Below are 16,973 nucleotides of genomic sequence, written 5' to 3' on the forward strand. Positions count from 1 at the left end.
AGATGCTTTTGATTACCACTGAAAATCATTTCTAAACTCATCCTTCAAAATGAACAGTACTGCACTTACAATGGAAACCAAATAAGTAAGCATGCATTTTAAATCTGACGGTTTGAAAACACAAGACTGAAAAAATATAAATAAAGTGATCCAAATCCTTGTCAGCTGGGATTACTTCTCTAAGTGGATGAACATCTGGTTATGCATTAGAAACATTAACGAATACGTAAAAAATCTTTAGAGAGTTATGTAACATCCTTTCTTTGGCACCAATCTCATGTTAACCCCAATATTATTATTTCCAACCTGTCCTCCAACCAGTATGCCTGTATAAGTCATTTGTCCAAACCACTGAAATACGACCCATCATACAACCCCTTTTATCTGCGTTATAATTCGGGTTTCGTGTAGCTCAGTTGGTAGAGCATTGCATTATACGACAACATGGGTTCGATCCCAGAGAACACACGCGCTCACAAAACGTGCACTAAAAATCATGATTTTGCATGATTTCTGTAAGGGGTAGGTTTAGGGGTGGGGTTAGGTGGGGTCATTCGTACGAAATTAGCCACCTAGTAAAATATGCACGAATTATCGTGAGATCATGTTAAAAGGCCACACATTGTATTTAAATAAACACGCATTTTAATTAGTAATGACAGTCATACGTCATTTCATGGCGACAGACGCAACACGACGCTGTCATTATTTTTACGCGCATTAGAGGGTGCTTAACTTTAAAACGTAAATATAGGTCGTAATCAGGGGTGGACTTAGTGATTTGGGGGCCCTAAGCAAATTTCAGGTACGGGGCCCCAACACAATAACTATATGCTCTTTTACGCCTAACCCTTATTTTGCTCGCTAGCACTCTCTCTTTATAGCTATAACTATTATTTATTATAACTATTACCCCTTCACAACTTAAGTAGCGTAAATAATTAGTCAACCTGATGCTATTCTAAAGCCATATTAAGCTACCTTTTTTTTCCCGGATCACCAAAGAAGACATTATATTAAAACAAATGCTTGCACTTGTTAATTTAATGAATTGTAAACTTCTTCAATCTTTTTACAAAAAGGATTAAAATGTCATAAACATTATCCCATGCAACTCGTTCCGTATTCCAAGTGTTCTTAAGGTAGGCTGCACGATAGGGTTTGCTGAGAAACAAATCGAAAATCTAATCTATTAAGCGAAAATCTCCAGTCATTGCATTCGTGCATTTATACGTGTTTTTAGTTTATAGTTCATTTGCATTCATTTCGTGCTGGCGTGAATAGGAAAAGCACACAAGAGAGTCATTTTGAAACATCAAGACAAATAAAATTATGACTTGAAACACAATAATTTCTTTACTGAGGTGAATATATCTGTTCTGAGACAGTCAAAACAGCTTAGAATGCGCACAAAGAGTGCTCTGTCTATAATCACTAAAAGCTGTCACTGACTTCAGTTCATCGCGATCTCACGACGTTCCGTTAATAAGCTCTCTGCACAAATAATCTCTTATTTACATCGTATCTACACGTTGTTATAATGAGAGGATTCACAAGCTTGCAGAACTGCACTGTAAAAAATGACTGTGATTTTAACGGTAAAAAACTGTCAAAATGCTACAGTAAAAACCTGTTAAATGGTTAACTGTAAGTTCCTGTAAAATTTACAGGGAAAAACCGTAAACTGATGTTCCCAAAATTCCCTGCGTTGCATTTAAAATTTAGTTTGAATTTGATGTTTTTTCTTTAAAATAACTATGTTTCTTCTTAGTTTTTACTTATCAGTTATGCTTATTAGGGTTGTATGTTACATCTAATTTTGTTAAATTAATGTTTATTGCATATTTCAGTTTAATGAGTCTCACCATGATGGTGTTTAGTGCTTGTGTGAATGACACTGTGCACCTTCTATACATGTTATTATTTAAAAGCTGCTTGTGATGGGCTTTGGTTCATCATGTGACTTTCTCATCACCACCTGCATTTGGTGATTATCAGTGTATTTCAAAGTTACAAAACAGATTTCAATACTTTAATAGGTTGGTATATTAACATTATATCAGTTAATGAAATTACGGTATTTAACTGTAAATTTTAGGTTGAACCGTAAAACCTAAAATGTTGTTACCATATTTTTACTGTAGAATTCCGGCAACCACAGCTACCGTTTTTTTACCGTAAATTCTACGGATTGTTTTTTTTTTACAGTGTGCGCACCTGACAAAAACACGCCGTTTGAGTGGTGTGTGAACATTTGACGCTCTCCATAACACAAATATACTGGCGCATTTGCCAAGTATGTTTCGCGAATATCAGATGGGGCCCCCTGATTCCCTTACCTCGCCTATTGGTTAAGTCCGCCCCTGGTCGTAATAAGGCGCTTGCACAAACGACCTATAGGGTCGTTTTTTGTTGGAGGACAAGCTCATTATTTTAGTATTATTAGTGTTAAGTAGATTTTATTTACTTATTTTTTTGTTTTCTTTTTAATTTTAGTCAAATTTTTAGTAAAAACTATTCTGTGCTTTTGTCGTTTTTATTATTATTTTTTAATATTACTATTTAAGGGCCAGTTTTACTAAACAGGGCAAATTAGCGCGAACACGCAATTGCAAAAAAGCGCTAATGGGCTTGGAAATTTCTGTGGGCGATTTATTAGCAATGTGCAAATTAATGAACACAGACGCAACATCTCATTTACATATCGTCCAATGCAATATACCAAACACAGCGCAAATTAGCGTAGTCGCAAATTTAATTTGAGTTCCGTTTTAATTTAATTCCATTTATTTTAGTGCTTCAACTTTGCCACTACAACATTTAGTTTGTTTTTCTTCTAATATTTGGATTATATTTTTATACTGTTATATTTTCAAAACAATGTGAGAGTTGCATATATAAAATATTTAATGTTTCTATTTCAATATTTATGAACACTTTACTCACAGACTTCTATTTAAGTGCATTACTATAAGGTTTTTCATTCTTTTTTGTTACTATTTATGTTCTGTGAACAATTTGTAGTTGACAGAATGCACAGATATACAGATTTAACCTAATTTAAGAAACATTTGGTTTTGCATGTCAAGTACAGATTTAAAAAAATGTGCACATGAATCAAATACATATACATGCCATATTAAATCTCTGATATAAACATAACTGGTTTACATTTTAAGAAACTATTTTCCCTACAACTCATAATTACAGTAATTATCTGTTAAGACTAAAGCTATTTGTAAGCATGCCAAGAAGGAACCTAAGTGCAGGTTTAATGTCTGTATGATCCTCAGTTCTTTAGTTTGCATTCATGATGATGCTGACAAAGAAGAATCACAGCTACATACAGTATTAATTACACAATGATTATAATCAAGTTTAGTTATAGTCAGAACCAAAAAATACTAGATGCTTCCACTCTAACAAATGACAGTGCGTATTCACAAAGAAAAACTTTACAAATCAAAACACTTTCCACTTACTAAGGCCACAGAAAAAAGAAAAAACAAAACAGATATTGGCATGTGTAAGCATTAAAACTGAAATCACACTGTGAAACTCCTGCTCAATGTTCTTGACAAGAGCAATGAACCAAGCTGTAATGCTGAACTATATTAAAACTGTTCATCATAAAAGCGCCATGTTCTTTTCTGTGTTAATATTTGGCTCAGCAAAAACTCTCACAGCCATTTTTAAAAGAAAGTTTAATTCAAAAATGAATATTCTGTCATTATTTACTCAACTTCACGTTTCATTTTCATGAAACACTATAATCATTGATTCTAGCACATACTACATACTACAAAATACAAAAATAAAACATTAAAAACTATAATCATTCATTTTACAAGTGAATTACAATGTACAGTATTTACAGTAAAAATGTATATTAGTTCAAATTAATAAAAGACAGTTATGACGACAAAGATATATTCTAAATGTAAAAGGAGATTAAATGAGCATTCAAAATAAATATCCAGTATAGTGATAGATTAAATACATTTTAATAAATATGATACGTTTTTTAATAAATTAAAGCTCTAATATCAGCCTAATATCAACAACTGATATGTTACATATATTCTGCATCCCTGAATATGATATAATAATGGCTTAAAGTTTGGTCTGTTCCTTAAAAAAGCTTGTTAAACTATAAGTGCATGTACAACTTTCATGAGGCTTTCGTGGTTTTTGATGTTTGTCTATAATTTTCTGAGCTTGACAGCTTCTTTTGACTATGAATTGCAGAGCTTCAAAAACTCCTTTTGTGTTCTAAGTAACAAATAACAGCACACAGATTTCAAACAAGAGGGTGAGTAAATATTGACACAATGTTTATTTCCAAGTGCACAAATCTTTCATGGCTTAGGATAGAAACTATACTTTCCTGAAATATGTGCTGTTAAGTGTTTTAACATTTGGATATCGTAAGCTGGAGTTTCCGCTTTTTTAAATCAGTGTTGTTGGGCAAATGACGCAAAAAGCATGACCGCACAGAATTATTCAAATCTGACCTTCCCAAAACAAATATGCAGGTAGAAAGCAAACAGCAACAGAAACAGCATCAGACATGAATATTTAACAGACAATAAAAATGAAAACCTCTGAGGGGAGATAAACAGCATGCAGTTTGTTCTTCAACAAGCTGGAGTGGGTGGAACTACAGGGAAGAGATCAGTCTGTCCATTACCATACAATCAATGCCATTTATTGCTCAACATGGTAAGAATTCCATGGTAATTTTTTATTGATTTCATCATTCTATTCACTCAATTCTTTAAGCAAGAATATAATGAATAAATGAGAATGAACGGTGATGGAGAGAGAGAGAGAGAGAGAGCACGAAAGAAATGAAATATATCTGCATTATTAATTAACATAGCTGGCATATCTAATCATGCAGTCATTGGTCTGCCTGTGTAGATTGATGACCTACCGGAATATTCCCTCTTCATTAAAAAATAATTCAAATTGTTCTGTGACTAAAACCAAGTAGCGAATTTCACGAGGGAATATCCATATCCATGTTGCCATCCGGACAGGTTGAGCTATGGTATTTCTCAATAACTGACAAATATCAAGAAACATTTCACTATCAGTGCCTGTACACATTCAAATATATATGTGTGTATATATTTAATATTTAAATTCATATTGATATTATTAACAATATTACTATAATGCAGTGGGAGAAAAAAATTATTTGATCCCCTGCTGATTTTGTACGTTTGCTCACTGACAAAGAAATGATCAGTCTATAATTTTAATGGTAGGTTTATTTGAACAGTGAGAGACAGAATAACAACAAAAAATCCAGAAAAATGCATTTCAAAAAAGTTATAAATTGATTTGCATTTTAATGAGTCAAATAAGTATTTTCGCAAAACATGACTTAGTACTTGGTGGCAAAACCCTTGTTGGCAATCACAGAGGTCAGATGTTTCTTGTAGTTGGCCACCAGGTTTGCACACATCTTAGGAGGGGTTTTGTCCCACTCCTCTTTGCAGATCTGCTCCAAGTCATTAAGGTTCCGAGGCTGACATTTGGCAACTCGAACCTTCAGCTCCCTCCACAGATTTTCTATGGGATTGAGGTCTGGAGACTGGCTAGGCCGCTCCAGGACCTTAAAGGGATAGTTCACCCAAAAATGAAAATTCTATCATCATTTACTCACCCTCAAGTAGTTCCAAACCTGTATGAATGTCTTTGTCCTGTTGAACACAAAGGAAGATATTCTGAAGAATGTGGGAAACAGAGCAATTCTGGGACACCATTGACTTCCATAGTATTTTTTTTCCTACTATGGAAGTCAATGGTGCCCCAAAACAGCCTGGTTACAAACTTTCTTCAAAATATCTTCCTTTGTGTTCGGTAGAACAAAGAAATTAATACAGGTTTAGAACTACCTGAGGGTGAGTAAATGATGACAGAATTTGAATTTTTGGGTGAACTATCCCTTTAATGTGCTTCTTCTTAAGCCACTCCTTTGTTGCCTTGGCCGTGTGTTTTGGGTCATTGTCATGCTGGAATACCCATCCACGACCCATTTTCAATGCGCTGGCCCTGACGGTACATGGCCTCGTCCATCGTCCCTTTGATGCGGTGCAGTTGTCCTGTCCCCTTAGCAGAAAAACACCCTCAAAGCATAATGTTTCCACCTCTGTGTTTGACGGTGGGGATGGTGTTCTTGGGGTCATTCCTCCTCCTCCAGACACGGCGAGTTGAGTTGATGCCAAAGAACTGGATTTTGGTCTCATCTGACCACAACACTTTCACCCAGTTCTCCTCTGAATCATTCAGATGTTGATTGGCAAACTTCAGACGGGCTGTACATGTGCTTTCTTGAGCAGGGGCACTGCAGGATTTCAGTCCTTCACGGCGTAGTGTGTTACAAATTGTTTTCTTGGTGACTATGGTCCCAGCTGCCTTGAGATCATTGACAAGATCCTCCCGTGTAGTTCTGGGCTGATTCCTCACCGTTCTCATGATCATTGAAATTCCACGAGGTGAGATCTTGCATGGAGCCCCAGTCCGAGGGAGACTGACAGTTATTTTGTGTTTTTTCGCACCAACTGCTGTCACCTTCTCACTAAGCTGCTTGGCGATGGTTTTGTAGCCCATTCCAGCCTTGTGTAGGTCTACAATCTTGTCCCTGACATCCTTGGACAGCTCTTTGGTCTTGGCCATGGTGGAGAGTTTGGAATCTGATTGATTGATTGCTTCTGTGGACAGGTTGTCTTTTCTACAGGTAGCAAACTGAGATTAGGAGCTGTCCCTTTAAGAGAGTGCTCCTAATCTCAGCTCCTTGCCTGTAGAAAAGACACCTGGGAGCCAGAAATCATGCTGATTGATAGGGGATCAAATACTTATTTCACTCATTAAAATGCAAATCAATTTATAACTTTTTTGAAATACGTATTTCTGTATTTGTTTGTTGTTATTCTGTCTCTCACTGTTCAAATAAACCTACCATTAAAATTATAGAATGATCATTTTTTTGTCAGTGGGAAAACGTACAAAATCAGCAGGGGATCAAATAATTTTTCCCCCACTGCTTATATATATATATATATATATATATATATATATATATATATATAACAATTTATATTAAATTTATAATTTATAAATTATATAAAATTTACAACTATATTAAAAAATACTGAATTTGTTTTAAATATATTTGTATATAAATGAACTAATGTAATTAATATATATATAAAATAAAAACCTGACTTCATTATGTTCTTAAACTACTGTGTCATTACATACATAAGTAACACTTTGATGACTAGTGATAGTTATCCTCTGCCTTAAACTCAAGGGCACCGCAGAGCCAAAAGACACAAATACAAAGCCGGACTGGACAAGCTAATTAACATCCAGTCAGTGCATGAATTATTGAGTTTTTAATCCCGTCAGCTCACAGTAGGGTCTGCACCGGGCAGGTCAGGTGACTTGGTGGGGGGAGGGGGAGGGAAACACTCATATTAAGTAACAAGCTCCCTAAACATGACAGCCTCTGGTCTTTGAGATTTGTAGGTCAGAGAAAACAAATACTCTCCAGGGCCTCCTTTGTGGAAGAATGACAGGATAAACAAAGCTTAGGAAAGAAAGGATGCAGATCTTTTTCAGGTGATTAATCACCCTACATGAACTGCCTATCAATAGGCTGAAACTTAATTGGTGAGCAATCTGCAAATTGCTGCAATTGAATAGATAAAATATTTTAATTCACTATTTCAAGGTGACAACTTAACCTTGTAAAGCCTGGAAAATCTAATATATATATATATATATATATATATATATATATATATATATATTTACATCTTGCAATTCTGTTTTCTGCAGAATTGCATGATACAAACTCGCATTTCAAACTTGTTTTCTCCGAATTGCGTGATATAAACTCGCAATTGTGAGAAAAAAAACTCAGAATTGCTAGATTTAAATTCACAATTCTGAGAAAGAAAGTCACAAACTCGCAATTCAGATAGTTTCAGAGTTTATTTTGCGAAATTGCAATTTTTTTTTTCTTGCAATTTTCGCAATTCTGAGAAGAAAAGTCACAATTGCAAGAATTGCAAGAAAAAAAACTCGCAATTTTGAGAAAAAAAGACAGAATTGCAAGATACAAACTTGCATTTGCAGGGGAAAAAAGTCAGAATTGCGTGTTTTTATCTAATAAAAAAAAAAAAAAAAAAGGAGTCAGAATTGTGATGTGTAAACTCGCAATTGCGAGAAAAATAGTCAGAATTATGAGATAAATCTCATAATTACCTTTTTTATTTAGTGACAGAAACTTCCATAGTTAAAGGGATAGTTCACTCAAAAATGACATTAAAAAATGACATTATCTGTCTGTGGGTAAATAAATGACAGCAGCATGACCTTTCCCTTTAATGCTACATTTAAATGATTTTCATTTAAGCTTTAACTCCAATCACAGCTGGACTAAAGTGTTGCCCGACTGGCACCAGCCCTGTTTTCCTGCGTTCCTGTAAGATCCCACTCAATCTTGCTTTCATTCACTCAGTTCATTCTACTCAACGGGCTGCGCTCAACTGGAAAATTAGGTTTCTCCACTAAAATGAGCTCTGCCTGCTACAGACCTATCAGAGAGCCGGCAGAAAGCTGGGGCTAAAAGAGAAACGATAATCGAAAGAAAACTCGCCGTTTGGGCGAGATGAGAATGGGACGTCCACCTGTGTATGCTCCCACGAGCTCCGGCTAAAGATCGGAGGCGTGCAAAGGTCAAATCATCCATAAGTCAGGAGAAGCATCGGGGACAGCTGATGTAAGGAGAGACAGACGCTCTTCTGAAACAATCCTGCTGCGCCTCGCACCTCAGACGTAATGAGTTCATTCAGAGGAGATGAACCTCAGCCTGCTGTGTTACACATGAATTTGCTCCAGAGGAAAGAGGGAGAAAGAATAAGAGCGAGAGAGAAAGAAGAATTGAGTGTGAAATGAATGCTACCTAACAGCATCATTAGAGTGGAAAGATGCATAGGTGCATGACTGCAGTCTGTTTTCCAAGCAAGTGAAAATCTACAGATAATCAAGAAAGAGTTGCAATTAACCATTATTTTGATAAGCAATTAATCTGTTAATAATCTATTCAATTAATCGGCTTTAAATAAAGTAGTTTTATTCATATTTTATTAACAAAAAATGTTTGTCATTATTTTATATATTAATATAATTAAATTGTATTTATTGTATTTATAAATATATATTTATTTCAGTAACCTACTGAAATGGCACAATTGTTCTTAACCATTTCAATAGCATTTAAATTAAAAAATAAATAAATAAATAAAATTTTATAAATTCAAATTAGAATTTTTAGCAATTGCATTTGGAAATAACTTTTTTTTTTTTTTAATACTAAAATTCACCATAACTCATCCTGCATTTTTCGTGTTACAGACATAAATAACAATGCAAATTATATCATCTTATTATTTATCATCTACTAGATTTTTGTCTGGTGGAAAAAAACCCACAGAAGGAAGAACTTAAGCCATATCATATCTTTTAATATTATTAATATTAATCATTTTTATTTATTAGCTCAAATGGCACACGTCTGGGGCAGGCCCGGTTCTACGGGGGTGCTAAGCACCCTAAAAAGAAATCAAAAGCACCCTCAGTTAAAGCTGTATTAATTCCATTTTATTGCAGATTTGGCTAAATATCCAGTGCGTTATGATTTGCGCTCTGGAGATCAATTTATATTTCAGCGTGTTTTCAGCATTGAGCAAAGTAGTCAATCACAGGCACATCTGTTGATTTCTTGAATCAAGAAGTTTTAAAATGAGTTTTTGTTCAGGTATTGTGTTCAGCATGAATTATCTCATTATAACAAAGTGTTGGCGCGATGCAAATAAGAGATTCGTTGTGCAGTGTAAAGAACTTAATTGATAATAACTAAACGTATCTTTGTGAGATCTCGATGGATGAACTAAGATGAGGGACAGCTTTGAATGATTATGAACGGAACGCTCATGGCTCCATTGCAATGGACGCAACTAATATTCTGTATAGGCTATGTATATATATGTATGTATGTATATATACAGTTAGAGCACCCTCACTAATTTAAGAAGCACCCTCAGTGATTTGATGCTGGACCCGGGCCTGGTTTGGGGGCAGGAATATCAAGGTTTTTAAGGAATAGCATTTAAATTTTAAAAAATTCAGAATTTTTAGCAATTGTTTTCCATAATTACATTTTTAATTTTAAGTATAAAAATTCTGTGTAACTTGTCTGCATTACAGACATAAATGATATTTCGAATCATATAAAATAGAGTTGTTTTATCACTATGTGATCAGACTTTATTATCCACCTGATTTTGGTTAATGAATTATTTCCTTCATAAAAAACAATCACAGCATGAGATTTGAGCCTTCAAATGACATAAAATGTTAAAAAGAACCAGAATCAAAAAGCTATTTTAAAACCATAGAGAAATTTCCAGGATGTGCAGTATTTCTTGACAGGCGACAAGGTGAACGTGTCTGACATAGAGTAAAAGTCACCTCTTAGTAAATTAGAATAATAAATGCGGCTGACATTCCAATCTGTGAGGGTCACGCTGAATCAGTTCAACTCTTTAGTCACACAATTTCTAGATAAGACTAATGGAAGAGCAGCCCTGCCAATCTTAATATCTCACCCTGGGGGAAAAAAACCCACAGACCTCTGCTTAACATAAGATCAGACTGGTCCTCTCTAACCACTCACTCAAAGGTGCATTACTTTTCTTGCCCTTTTAATTAAGTGCACACACACACCTCATCAGCCTTGCACACATGCACACACGCACACACACGCAAGAACAAGCACAATTCCACAAATCCCATTGTCTCAATGTGTCTGCGTCTTAAATCAATAGTTCACCCAGTAAATTAAGAGCAAATTCAGTATTCCTTACACTATATTCCAGGTCTATTCATTTAAAAACCATTGTATCCAGATAATTGAATAAGTGAGTTTAACTCGAGATACTGATGAGTCTGATTTGTTTACTTAACCCTCCAGAGCTGTTTGGACATTTTTTACCTAAAAATGTTAGTTTTTTTTTTCCTTCATTGGAATGGTACAAAACTTCCTATTGGCACTTGCTTTGTGCACACACAAAATTCATGGTCATTCGAAAAGGTTAAACGGTCCTGAAAAAAATATTTACACTTGTATTGGAAATGAATGGGAAGCAAATTTCATCTAATGGTACTACGCCCAAACTAAATCTAACTGAAAGCTAATTTTTTAAGATATCAACCTCAAATTTGGAACACAACTTCCTTTAGATTTATGGCTTTGGTTTTCATGCAGTTTTCATGCAGAGTAATTATGCCAAGTGTCTTCTTTTAAAAGAAATTTAATTTGAGGTCTATGCTCAAAAAATGATTAATGGGTAATAAATGAATCACTATTTCATATAATTTAGTACCATAAAATCCCCTAAAAACACAAAATGTTAAATGAAAAACATTATTGAACTAAAATATAGTACATTTCATTTCACTTAAAAATATACATACATATATATATATATATTTTTTTTTTTTTTTTTGATTGCCACGTGAGCAGCCCCAGAGGGTTACAGTGTATCTCAAAAGATAGGGTTCTCAAGTTCAACTAAAGGACAAGATTATGAGTGAATTATAATTCAAATTACTTCAGAGGACTTAGTATTTAGTGCACAAGTCATTCATACTACTCTTTAGGTTTTTTAAAATAACTGGTTCAAAAGAACTGCTTCATGCATCATGAATCAGACTGATATGATTCTCAAGTTCAAGTAAAGGACAAGATTATAAGTGAATTATAATTCACTGAGTGTCTAAGTTAATATAGTATATACTTAGCATATAGTGCATGAGACATTTAGACTACTTTTATTGTGCTTTTTGGTGCATGGCAGTCATAGTCACTATGAACAAAACTATTTTTAATCTGTTTTTTTTTTGGTCATTCTGTTTGTTTATTGCTTCTTGTCTTGCTGGTGAAGGGTTAAGCTCTCTCTGTGGGACATCTGATGACAAGTAGGCGGGTTTTGGCATGCCACATCCTGCCATCCCATCATGCCATGTTCAGACTGGTTACTTCTCAGCTGGGAGGGGGGACTCTCTCACCTGCAACCCATCACCCGACGTGCCGAATATGCCCTCCCGAGCTCCCCAAGTGCACAATAACACACTAATAGAACATTAAGGATTCACTGGAGCACACGTTTACGGCGGATATTTATAGCAGACGGTGCCTGGTGCTGACGTCAGGACTAATGCCATACGGTTCTCCCCTCCCTTCTTCACACAGGGTGATTAATGAGGAGCCACTCACTATACAGAACATCACAGTCCACTGGAGTCTCCCTGTTTAACACAGCCGGTCGCACCAGCAGACCGAGTCCAAATATCATTCAGTTTCATCATTCATTTTCCTGTCGTTCCTTTTCAGAATGCCGCAATGATGGGATTTATGTGTCTGAAGTCCATGTGAAATCGGTTCGGGATACACTAGGATTGGTATGTATTAGGATGGTTTACTGGATTGTTGTGGGAGGGGGGTTTATAACGTTGAAAAATGTACCTTACGAACAAATGTTAAAATATACGTACTGAATGTGATTTGAATAAAATAAAATAAAAAATAAAATGAGTATGGTCAAGAAATAGTTTGGACAGACGTATGCTATCTTTGCTTATATCTTGCAATTTTCCATAAAGTTTTATTAAGACATTACTATTAAAAAAAAATATATATATATATATATATATATATATATATTCTCTTAAAAATAAACTGTAAGGCTACTTATTTTCAAGAGCCATTTGCTGTATAGGTCTCTTGAGTTGCTATATGCTCTCAGATATAAAGGCTATCTGCATCTATGGTTTCATGAAAAACTTTTAACATCCTTGGAACGTTTTCATTGCACAAAAAGTGCTTTTGGGAACCAAAAAATGGTTCTTTTATGGAGTAGCAGTGAAAACCTCTTTGAAACCTATACCGATAAGAATTTATGGTTCTTTGGAAAGTAAATAAGTTACATTTTAAGGTCCTTGTATCATGACATTGGTTCTTGAGCTCTTAAAAAAACAGAAGGTCTTCTAAATAACTAGAATGTGAAACTACTTAGCAGGGTTTAAATAGGTTCTCCTATGGCTTTTGTGACCTAAAAGCCTTTTGGTTCCAGCTGGAACCGTCATTTTGAGAGCGTGGTCTTTCAGTATTGAGAAGCCTGCTGTGATCTGTAATAGAAGTGTTGGTTTGACACCATTGCTCCTAAACAAATCAATAATCCTATCTAGGCCTGCCAGCTGCGCTTATGAGTAGAAAATGCACATGCACAAAGCACTTTATCTGACATAATCACTGCGTACTTCCTGCTAACAGAGCATGACCATTCACCCAGTTTCAGCCAGTAAAGAAAAAGCACTTTTCACAAAAGCAGTTAACACAGAACCAGCGTCGATTGATCGAGAGCAGATATCGGCCCATACTGATTGATCGAGGTGTGAGTGAGTGTGTGATTCCCTCCAAACCTGATGGCGGTCTTCTCCATGGCATCAGGACTGTCGACAGAGGGCAGGTCATCAGCTAGAATCTCCTCCGGGCTCCGCGGGTCAATCAGGATACCCCGCTTGTCTTTGTCCTTGATGCCGATGCCTGCAGTGATGGCGTTCCACAAAGCATTCTGGGACTTGGAACCTGATGCAACAATCAGAGATCAAAAGCTCAGAGGGGTGCAGATGACAGAATGCAAGACCAGGGCAGAGAGAGAAATAGAGAGAGGAAAGAGAAACGATTCTTGCCAGTTTCCTGTTTTGCAAACATGCAGTCAAGGGGTGAAGGTTTAGCTGGTTAGTCACATGATATTAATGCTCAAGTGATTGGGTTAAATAAATATTTCCACAACTGAGTGCCTGTTGGCAAAGATGGCAGGATGCAGGTTGCATACTTTCAGAGACAATCTGAATGATTTCTAACACCTCTCACTGGTGTTATGATTACAGATCAGTGTGATTGATCAATGGAGACTGTGAACTTTTGTGTGTCACCCTCATACCGGTTTTCTCACAGTGGCAGGAAACAATTTTAAAGTAAAAGTCAAGTCAACAACAAAGTTTCAATTTGATTTCACATACTCACGTGCGAATCGTGCCAGAGGTCTCGCACTGCTCTCTCCAGTTTCATTCGCCACTGTGGAGAGAAAGAACGAAACGCACAGATAGATGAGTGATGTAGACCTTTCTTCAACAATCATGATGACTCACCAGAAATCGTTTTTCTCACCACAAATCTCAAGTTTGCTCTCAGACAGGTTTTTTCGGAAACAGTCATGAAAGTACGAAAATTACTTTTCGGTTTTATGTGAAAATCAATGCTGTTGTTTATGTCGTTTACCTGATGCATATTCCTGCATGCATTAAAATGAAGCATAAATCACTACACTCAGCTTGTCATTTGCATATGACTCATGAATATGCAAAGAATATGGTAATACAATAACAATAAAGTATAATAAATATACACAATACAAGGGTGGTTTGCCATTTGTCCACAATGAGAGGCTATGGAAGCCTGTTTCCACCACTGAATAAAAAAAAGAAAAAAAAAGATAACTGCGACTTTTTATTTGCAATTCCGACTTTTTATCTCAGAATTGTGTGATCTAAACTCACAATTGCGAGTTATAAAGTCAGAATAGCAAGACATAAACTCGCAATTCCGACATTATTGCTTGCAATTGCGAGTTTATATCTTTTTTTCTCAAAACTGCGAGATGTAAACTCGCAATTGTGAGAAAAAATTGTCAGAATTGTGAGATAAAAAGTTGCAATAACACTCTTAAAAATAAAAGGTGCTTAAAAGGTTCTTCACAGCGATGCCATAGAAGAACTATTTTTGGTTCCACAAAGAACCATTCAGTCAAAGGTTCTTTAAAGAACCATCTATTTCTTAACTTTTTATAATCTGAAGAACCTTCTTTCGCCACAAAGAACCCTTTGTGAAACAGAAAGGTTCTTCAGATGTTAAAGGGATACTCCACCCCAAAATGAAAATTGTGTCATTAATCACTTACCACCATGTCGTTCCAAACCCGTAAAAGCTTCATTCGTCTTCAGAACACAATTTAAGATATTTTAGATGAAAACCGGGAGGCTTGTGACTGTCCTATTGACTGCATAGTAAATTGCACTGTCAAGGTCCATAAAATTATGAAAAATGTAGTCAAAGCAGTCCATCTGCCATCAGACGTGCAATCTGAAGTTCATGATGTGACGAGAGCACTTTTTGTGTGCAAAAAAACCTAAAATATCAACTTTATTCAACTTTTGGTTTTCATCCAAAATATCTTAAATTGTGTTCCGAAGATGAACTAAGCTTTTACGGGTTTGGAACGACATGGGGGTAAGTGATTAATGACAAAATTTTCATTTTGGGGTGGAGTATCCCTTTAAAGGTTCTTTATGGAACCATTTAGACAAAAAGGTACTTCTATGACATCATGAAGCACCTTTATTTTTAAAAGTGTACCTTTCTTTATTTTTTATTCAGTGGCAGATATGGGCTTCCATACTGGCAGATGAGAATGAGAAATGAGAAAAGGAAATCCTTTGGAAAGAAAAATCAAACGAAATCTCAATTGTTGTTCCTAAACATAGCTAACTGAAACTCCTAAAGTCTGCTTCAAATCAAAAGTTTCTCATAAAAAACATAATCTAGTAATCACACATGCCTCAAGGGTTTCAGGTGAGATCTCACAAATGTCTCAAACTGTGTTCAGATGCTAAAGTCTGTAAATGTCCGTAATTTCTATGTAAACTCAACATTTCTCATTAAAGTCCAAATCATCTGGCTATGCCATTCACATTCATTACCTATATAACAACTACCATATTTACTTCACCTCTTATTTTAGAATAAACAATTAAAAGCAGAGTTGATACTTACATGAAACATAACTGAAATCATCTTTGAAACTATGAGAGAGAAACTCAGAACAGAGGAGTGAAAAAAGTCAGCAGTTTTGTGCTGTTTGATTTATAGTAAAGTAAGGTCACAGATAAATGTGTGTGACGTATGTGTAATACATAAGACAGACCTCCTACATTCTCTATAAATGCAGACATAAATCCTGCTCTGGTTTAAACGCAGTCAGCTGCTGAAGGGACATCAACCATGCAGTTTTTCTGTTTTTACATTAAGAGTTTCTACTGAAAAAAAGCAACTGTGCCATGGCTTTTAAGCTTCTGAGCAGTAAAAGTGTCAAACAGCTTCAGGATGGATGAGTAGAAGAAGCCGTATGAGGTGAAAGATGCAACAAGCAGCTGTGTTGTTTACATAGAGAAAGTGCACTGCTGTAAAAACTGGACGAACAGCTCCCCCTGCAGGCCACCTAACGACACTGAACTAATTACATTAATAACAACTGATGGCTGGAAACGCTGCTTACCGAATCCACAAGAGGTTTAGAAACCCTAACAACAAAACAGAAGGTTACAGACATCTAGAAACACGTCAAATTGGCAAGAACGAGACTGAACCTGTGAATTAGTGGCGTCTGATTCGAAAAGAAAATTTCAAAACAAAAGGGGGTTGTTAAATATAATAATTTAATAAGCATGTACAAAATTCCATAATCCTAATATAAAAAAAGCAAACAAAAAAACAACATAAATGTATTTAGTTTCAGCTTTTCTGTTAATTGGCCTACCATTCCATTTACTGTATATAATTTAATCCCTATACAAATTTTATTTGAAAATAACAGAAAAGAGGCTTCTGATTGTTAAATGTACATTTATGAAAGTGTAATGTAACTAATATAGCATAAAATATTAAAAATATATAAAAATACATTTTATTTGTGATAAAATTTTAATACAATAAAATTACTTCCAATTATACTTTTTATTATTATTTTATTTCAAATTGTCTTTATATTTTC

At 35.3% G+C, this 16,973-nt stretch overlaps 1 protein-coding gene across 6 annotated transcripts in view; it reads right to left on the minus strand.

Moving 5' to 3' along the window:
• pde1ca (phosphodiesterase 1C, calmodulin-dependent a) overlaps nt 1-16,973 on the minus strand; it is an 86,455-nt gene that overhangs the window by 59,273 nt on the left and 10,209 nt on the right. For 5 of the 6 annotated variants that reach the window (XM_058765312.1, XM_058765310.1, XM_058765313.1 and 2 more), the window contains 2 exons: nt 14,171-14,221; nt 13,564-13,729 (listed from right to left, as the gene is read on the minus strand). In XM_058765312.1, coding sequence (XP_058621295.1) covers nt 13,564-13,729; nt 14,171-14,221 — 217 coding nt within the window. Of the gene's footprint in view, nt 1-13,563; nt 14,253-16,973 lie in introns of those variants that run through there. The other variant, XM_058765316.1, reaches the window with a different exon arrangement.

Source organism: Onychostoma macrolepis, chromosome 24 (assembly GCF_012432095.1).
Source record: "Onychostoma macrolepis isolate SWU-2019 chromosome 24, ASM1243209v1, whole genome shotgun sequence".
Classification (NCBI taxonomy): Eukaryota; Metazoa; Chordata; class Actinopteri; order Cypriniformes; family Cyprinidae; genus Onychostoma; species Onychostoma macrolepis.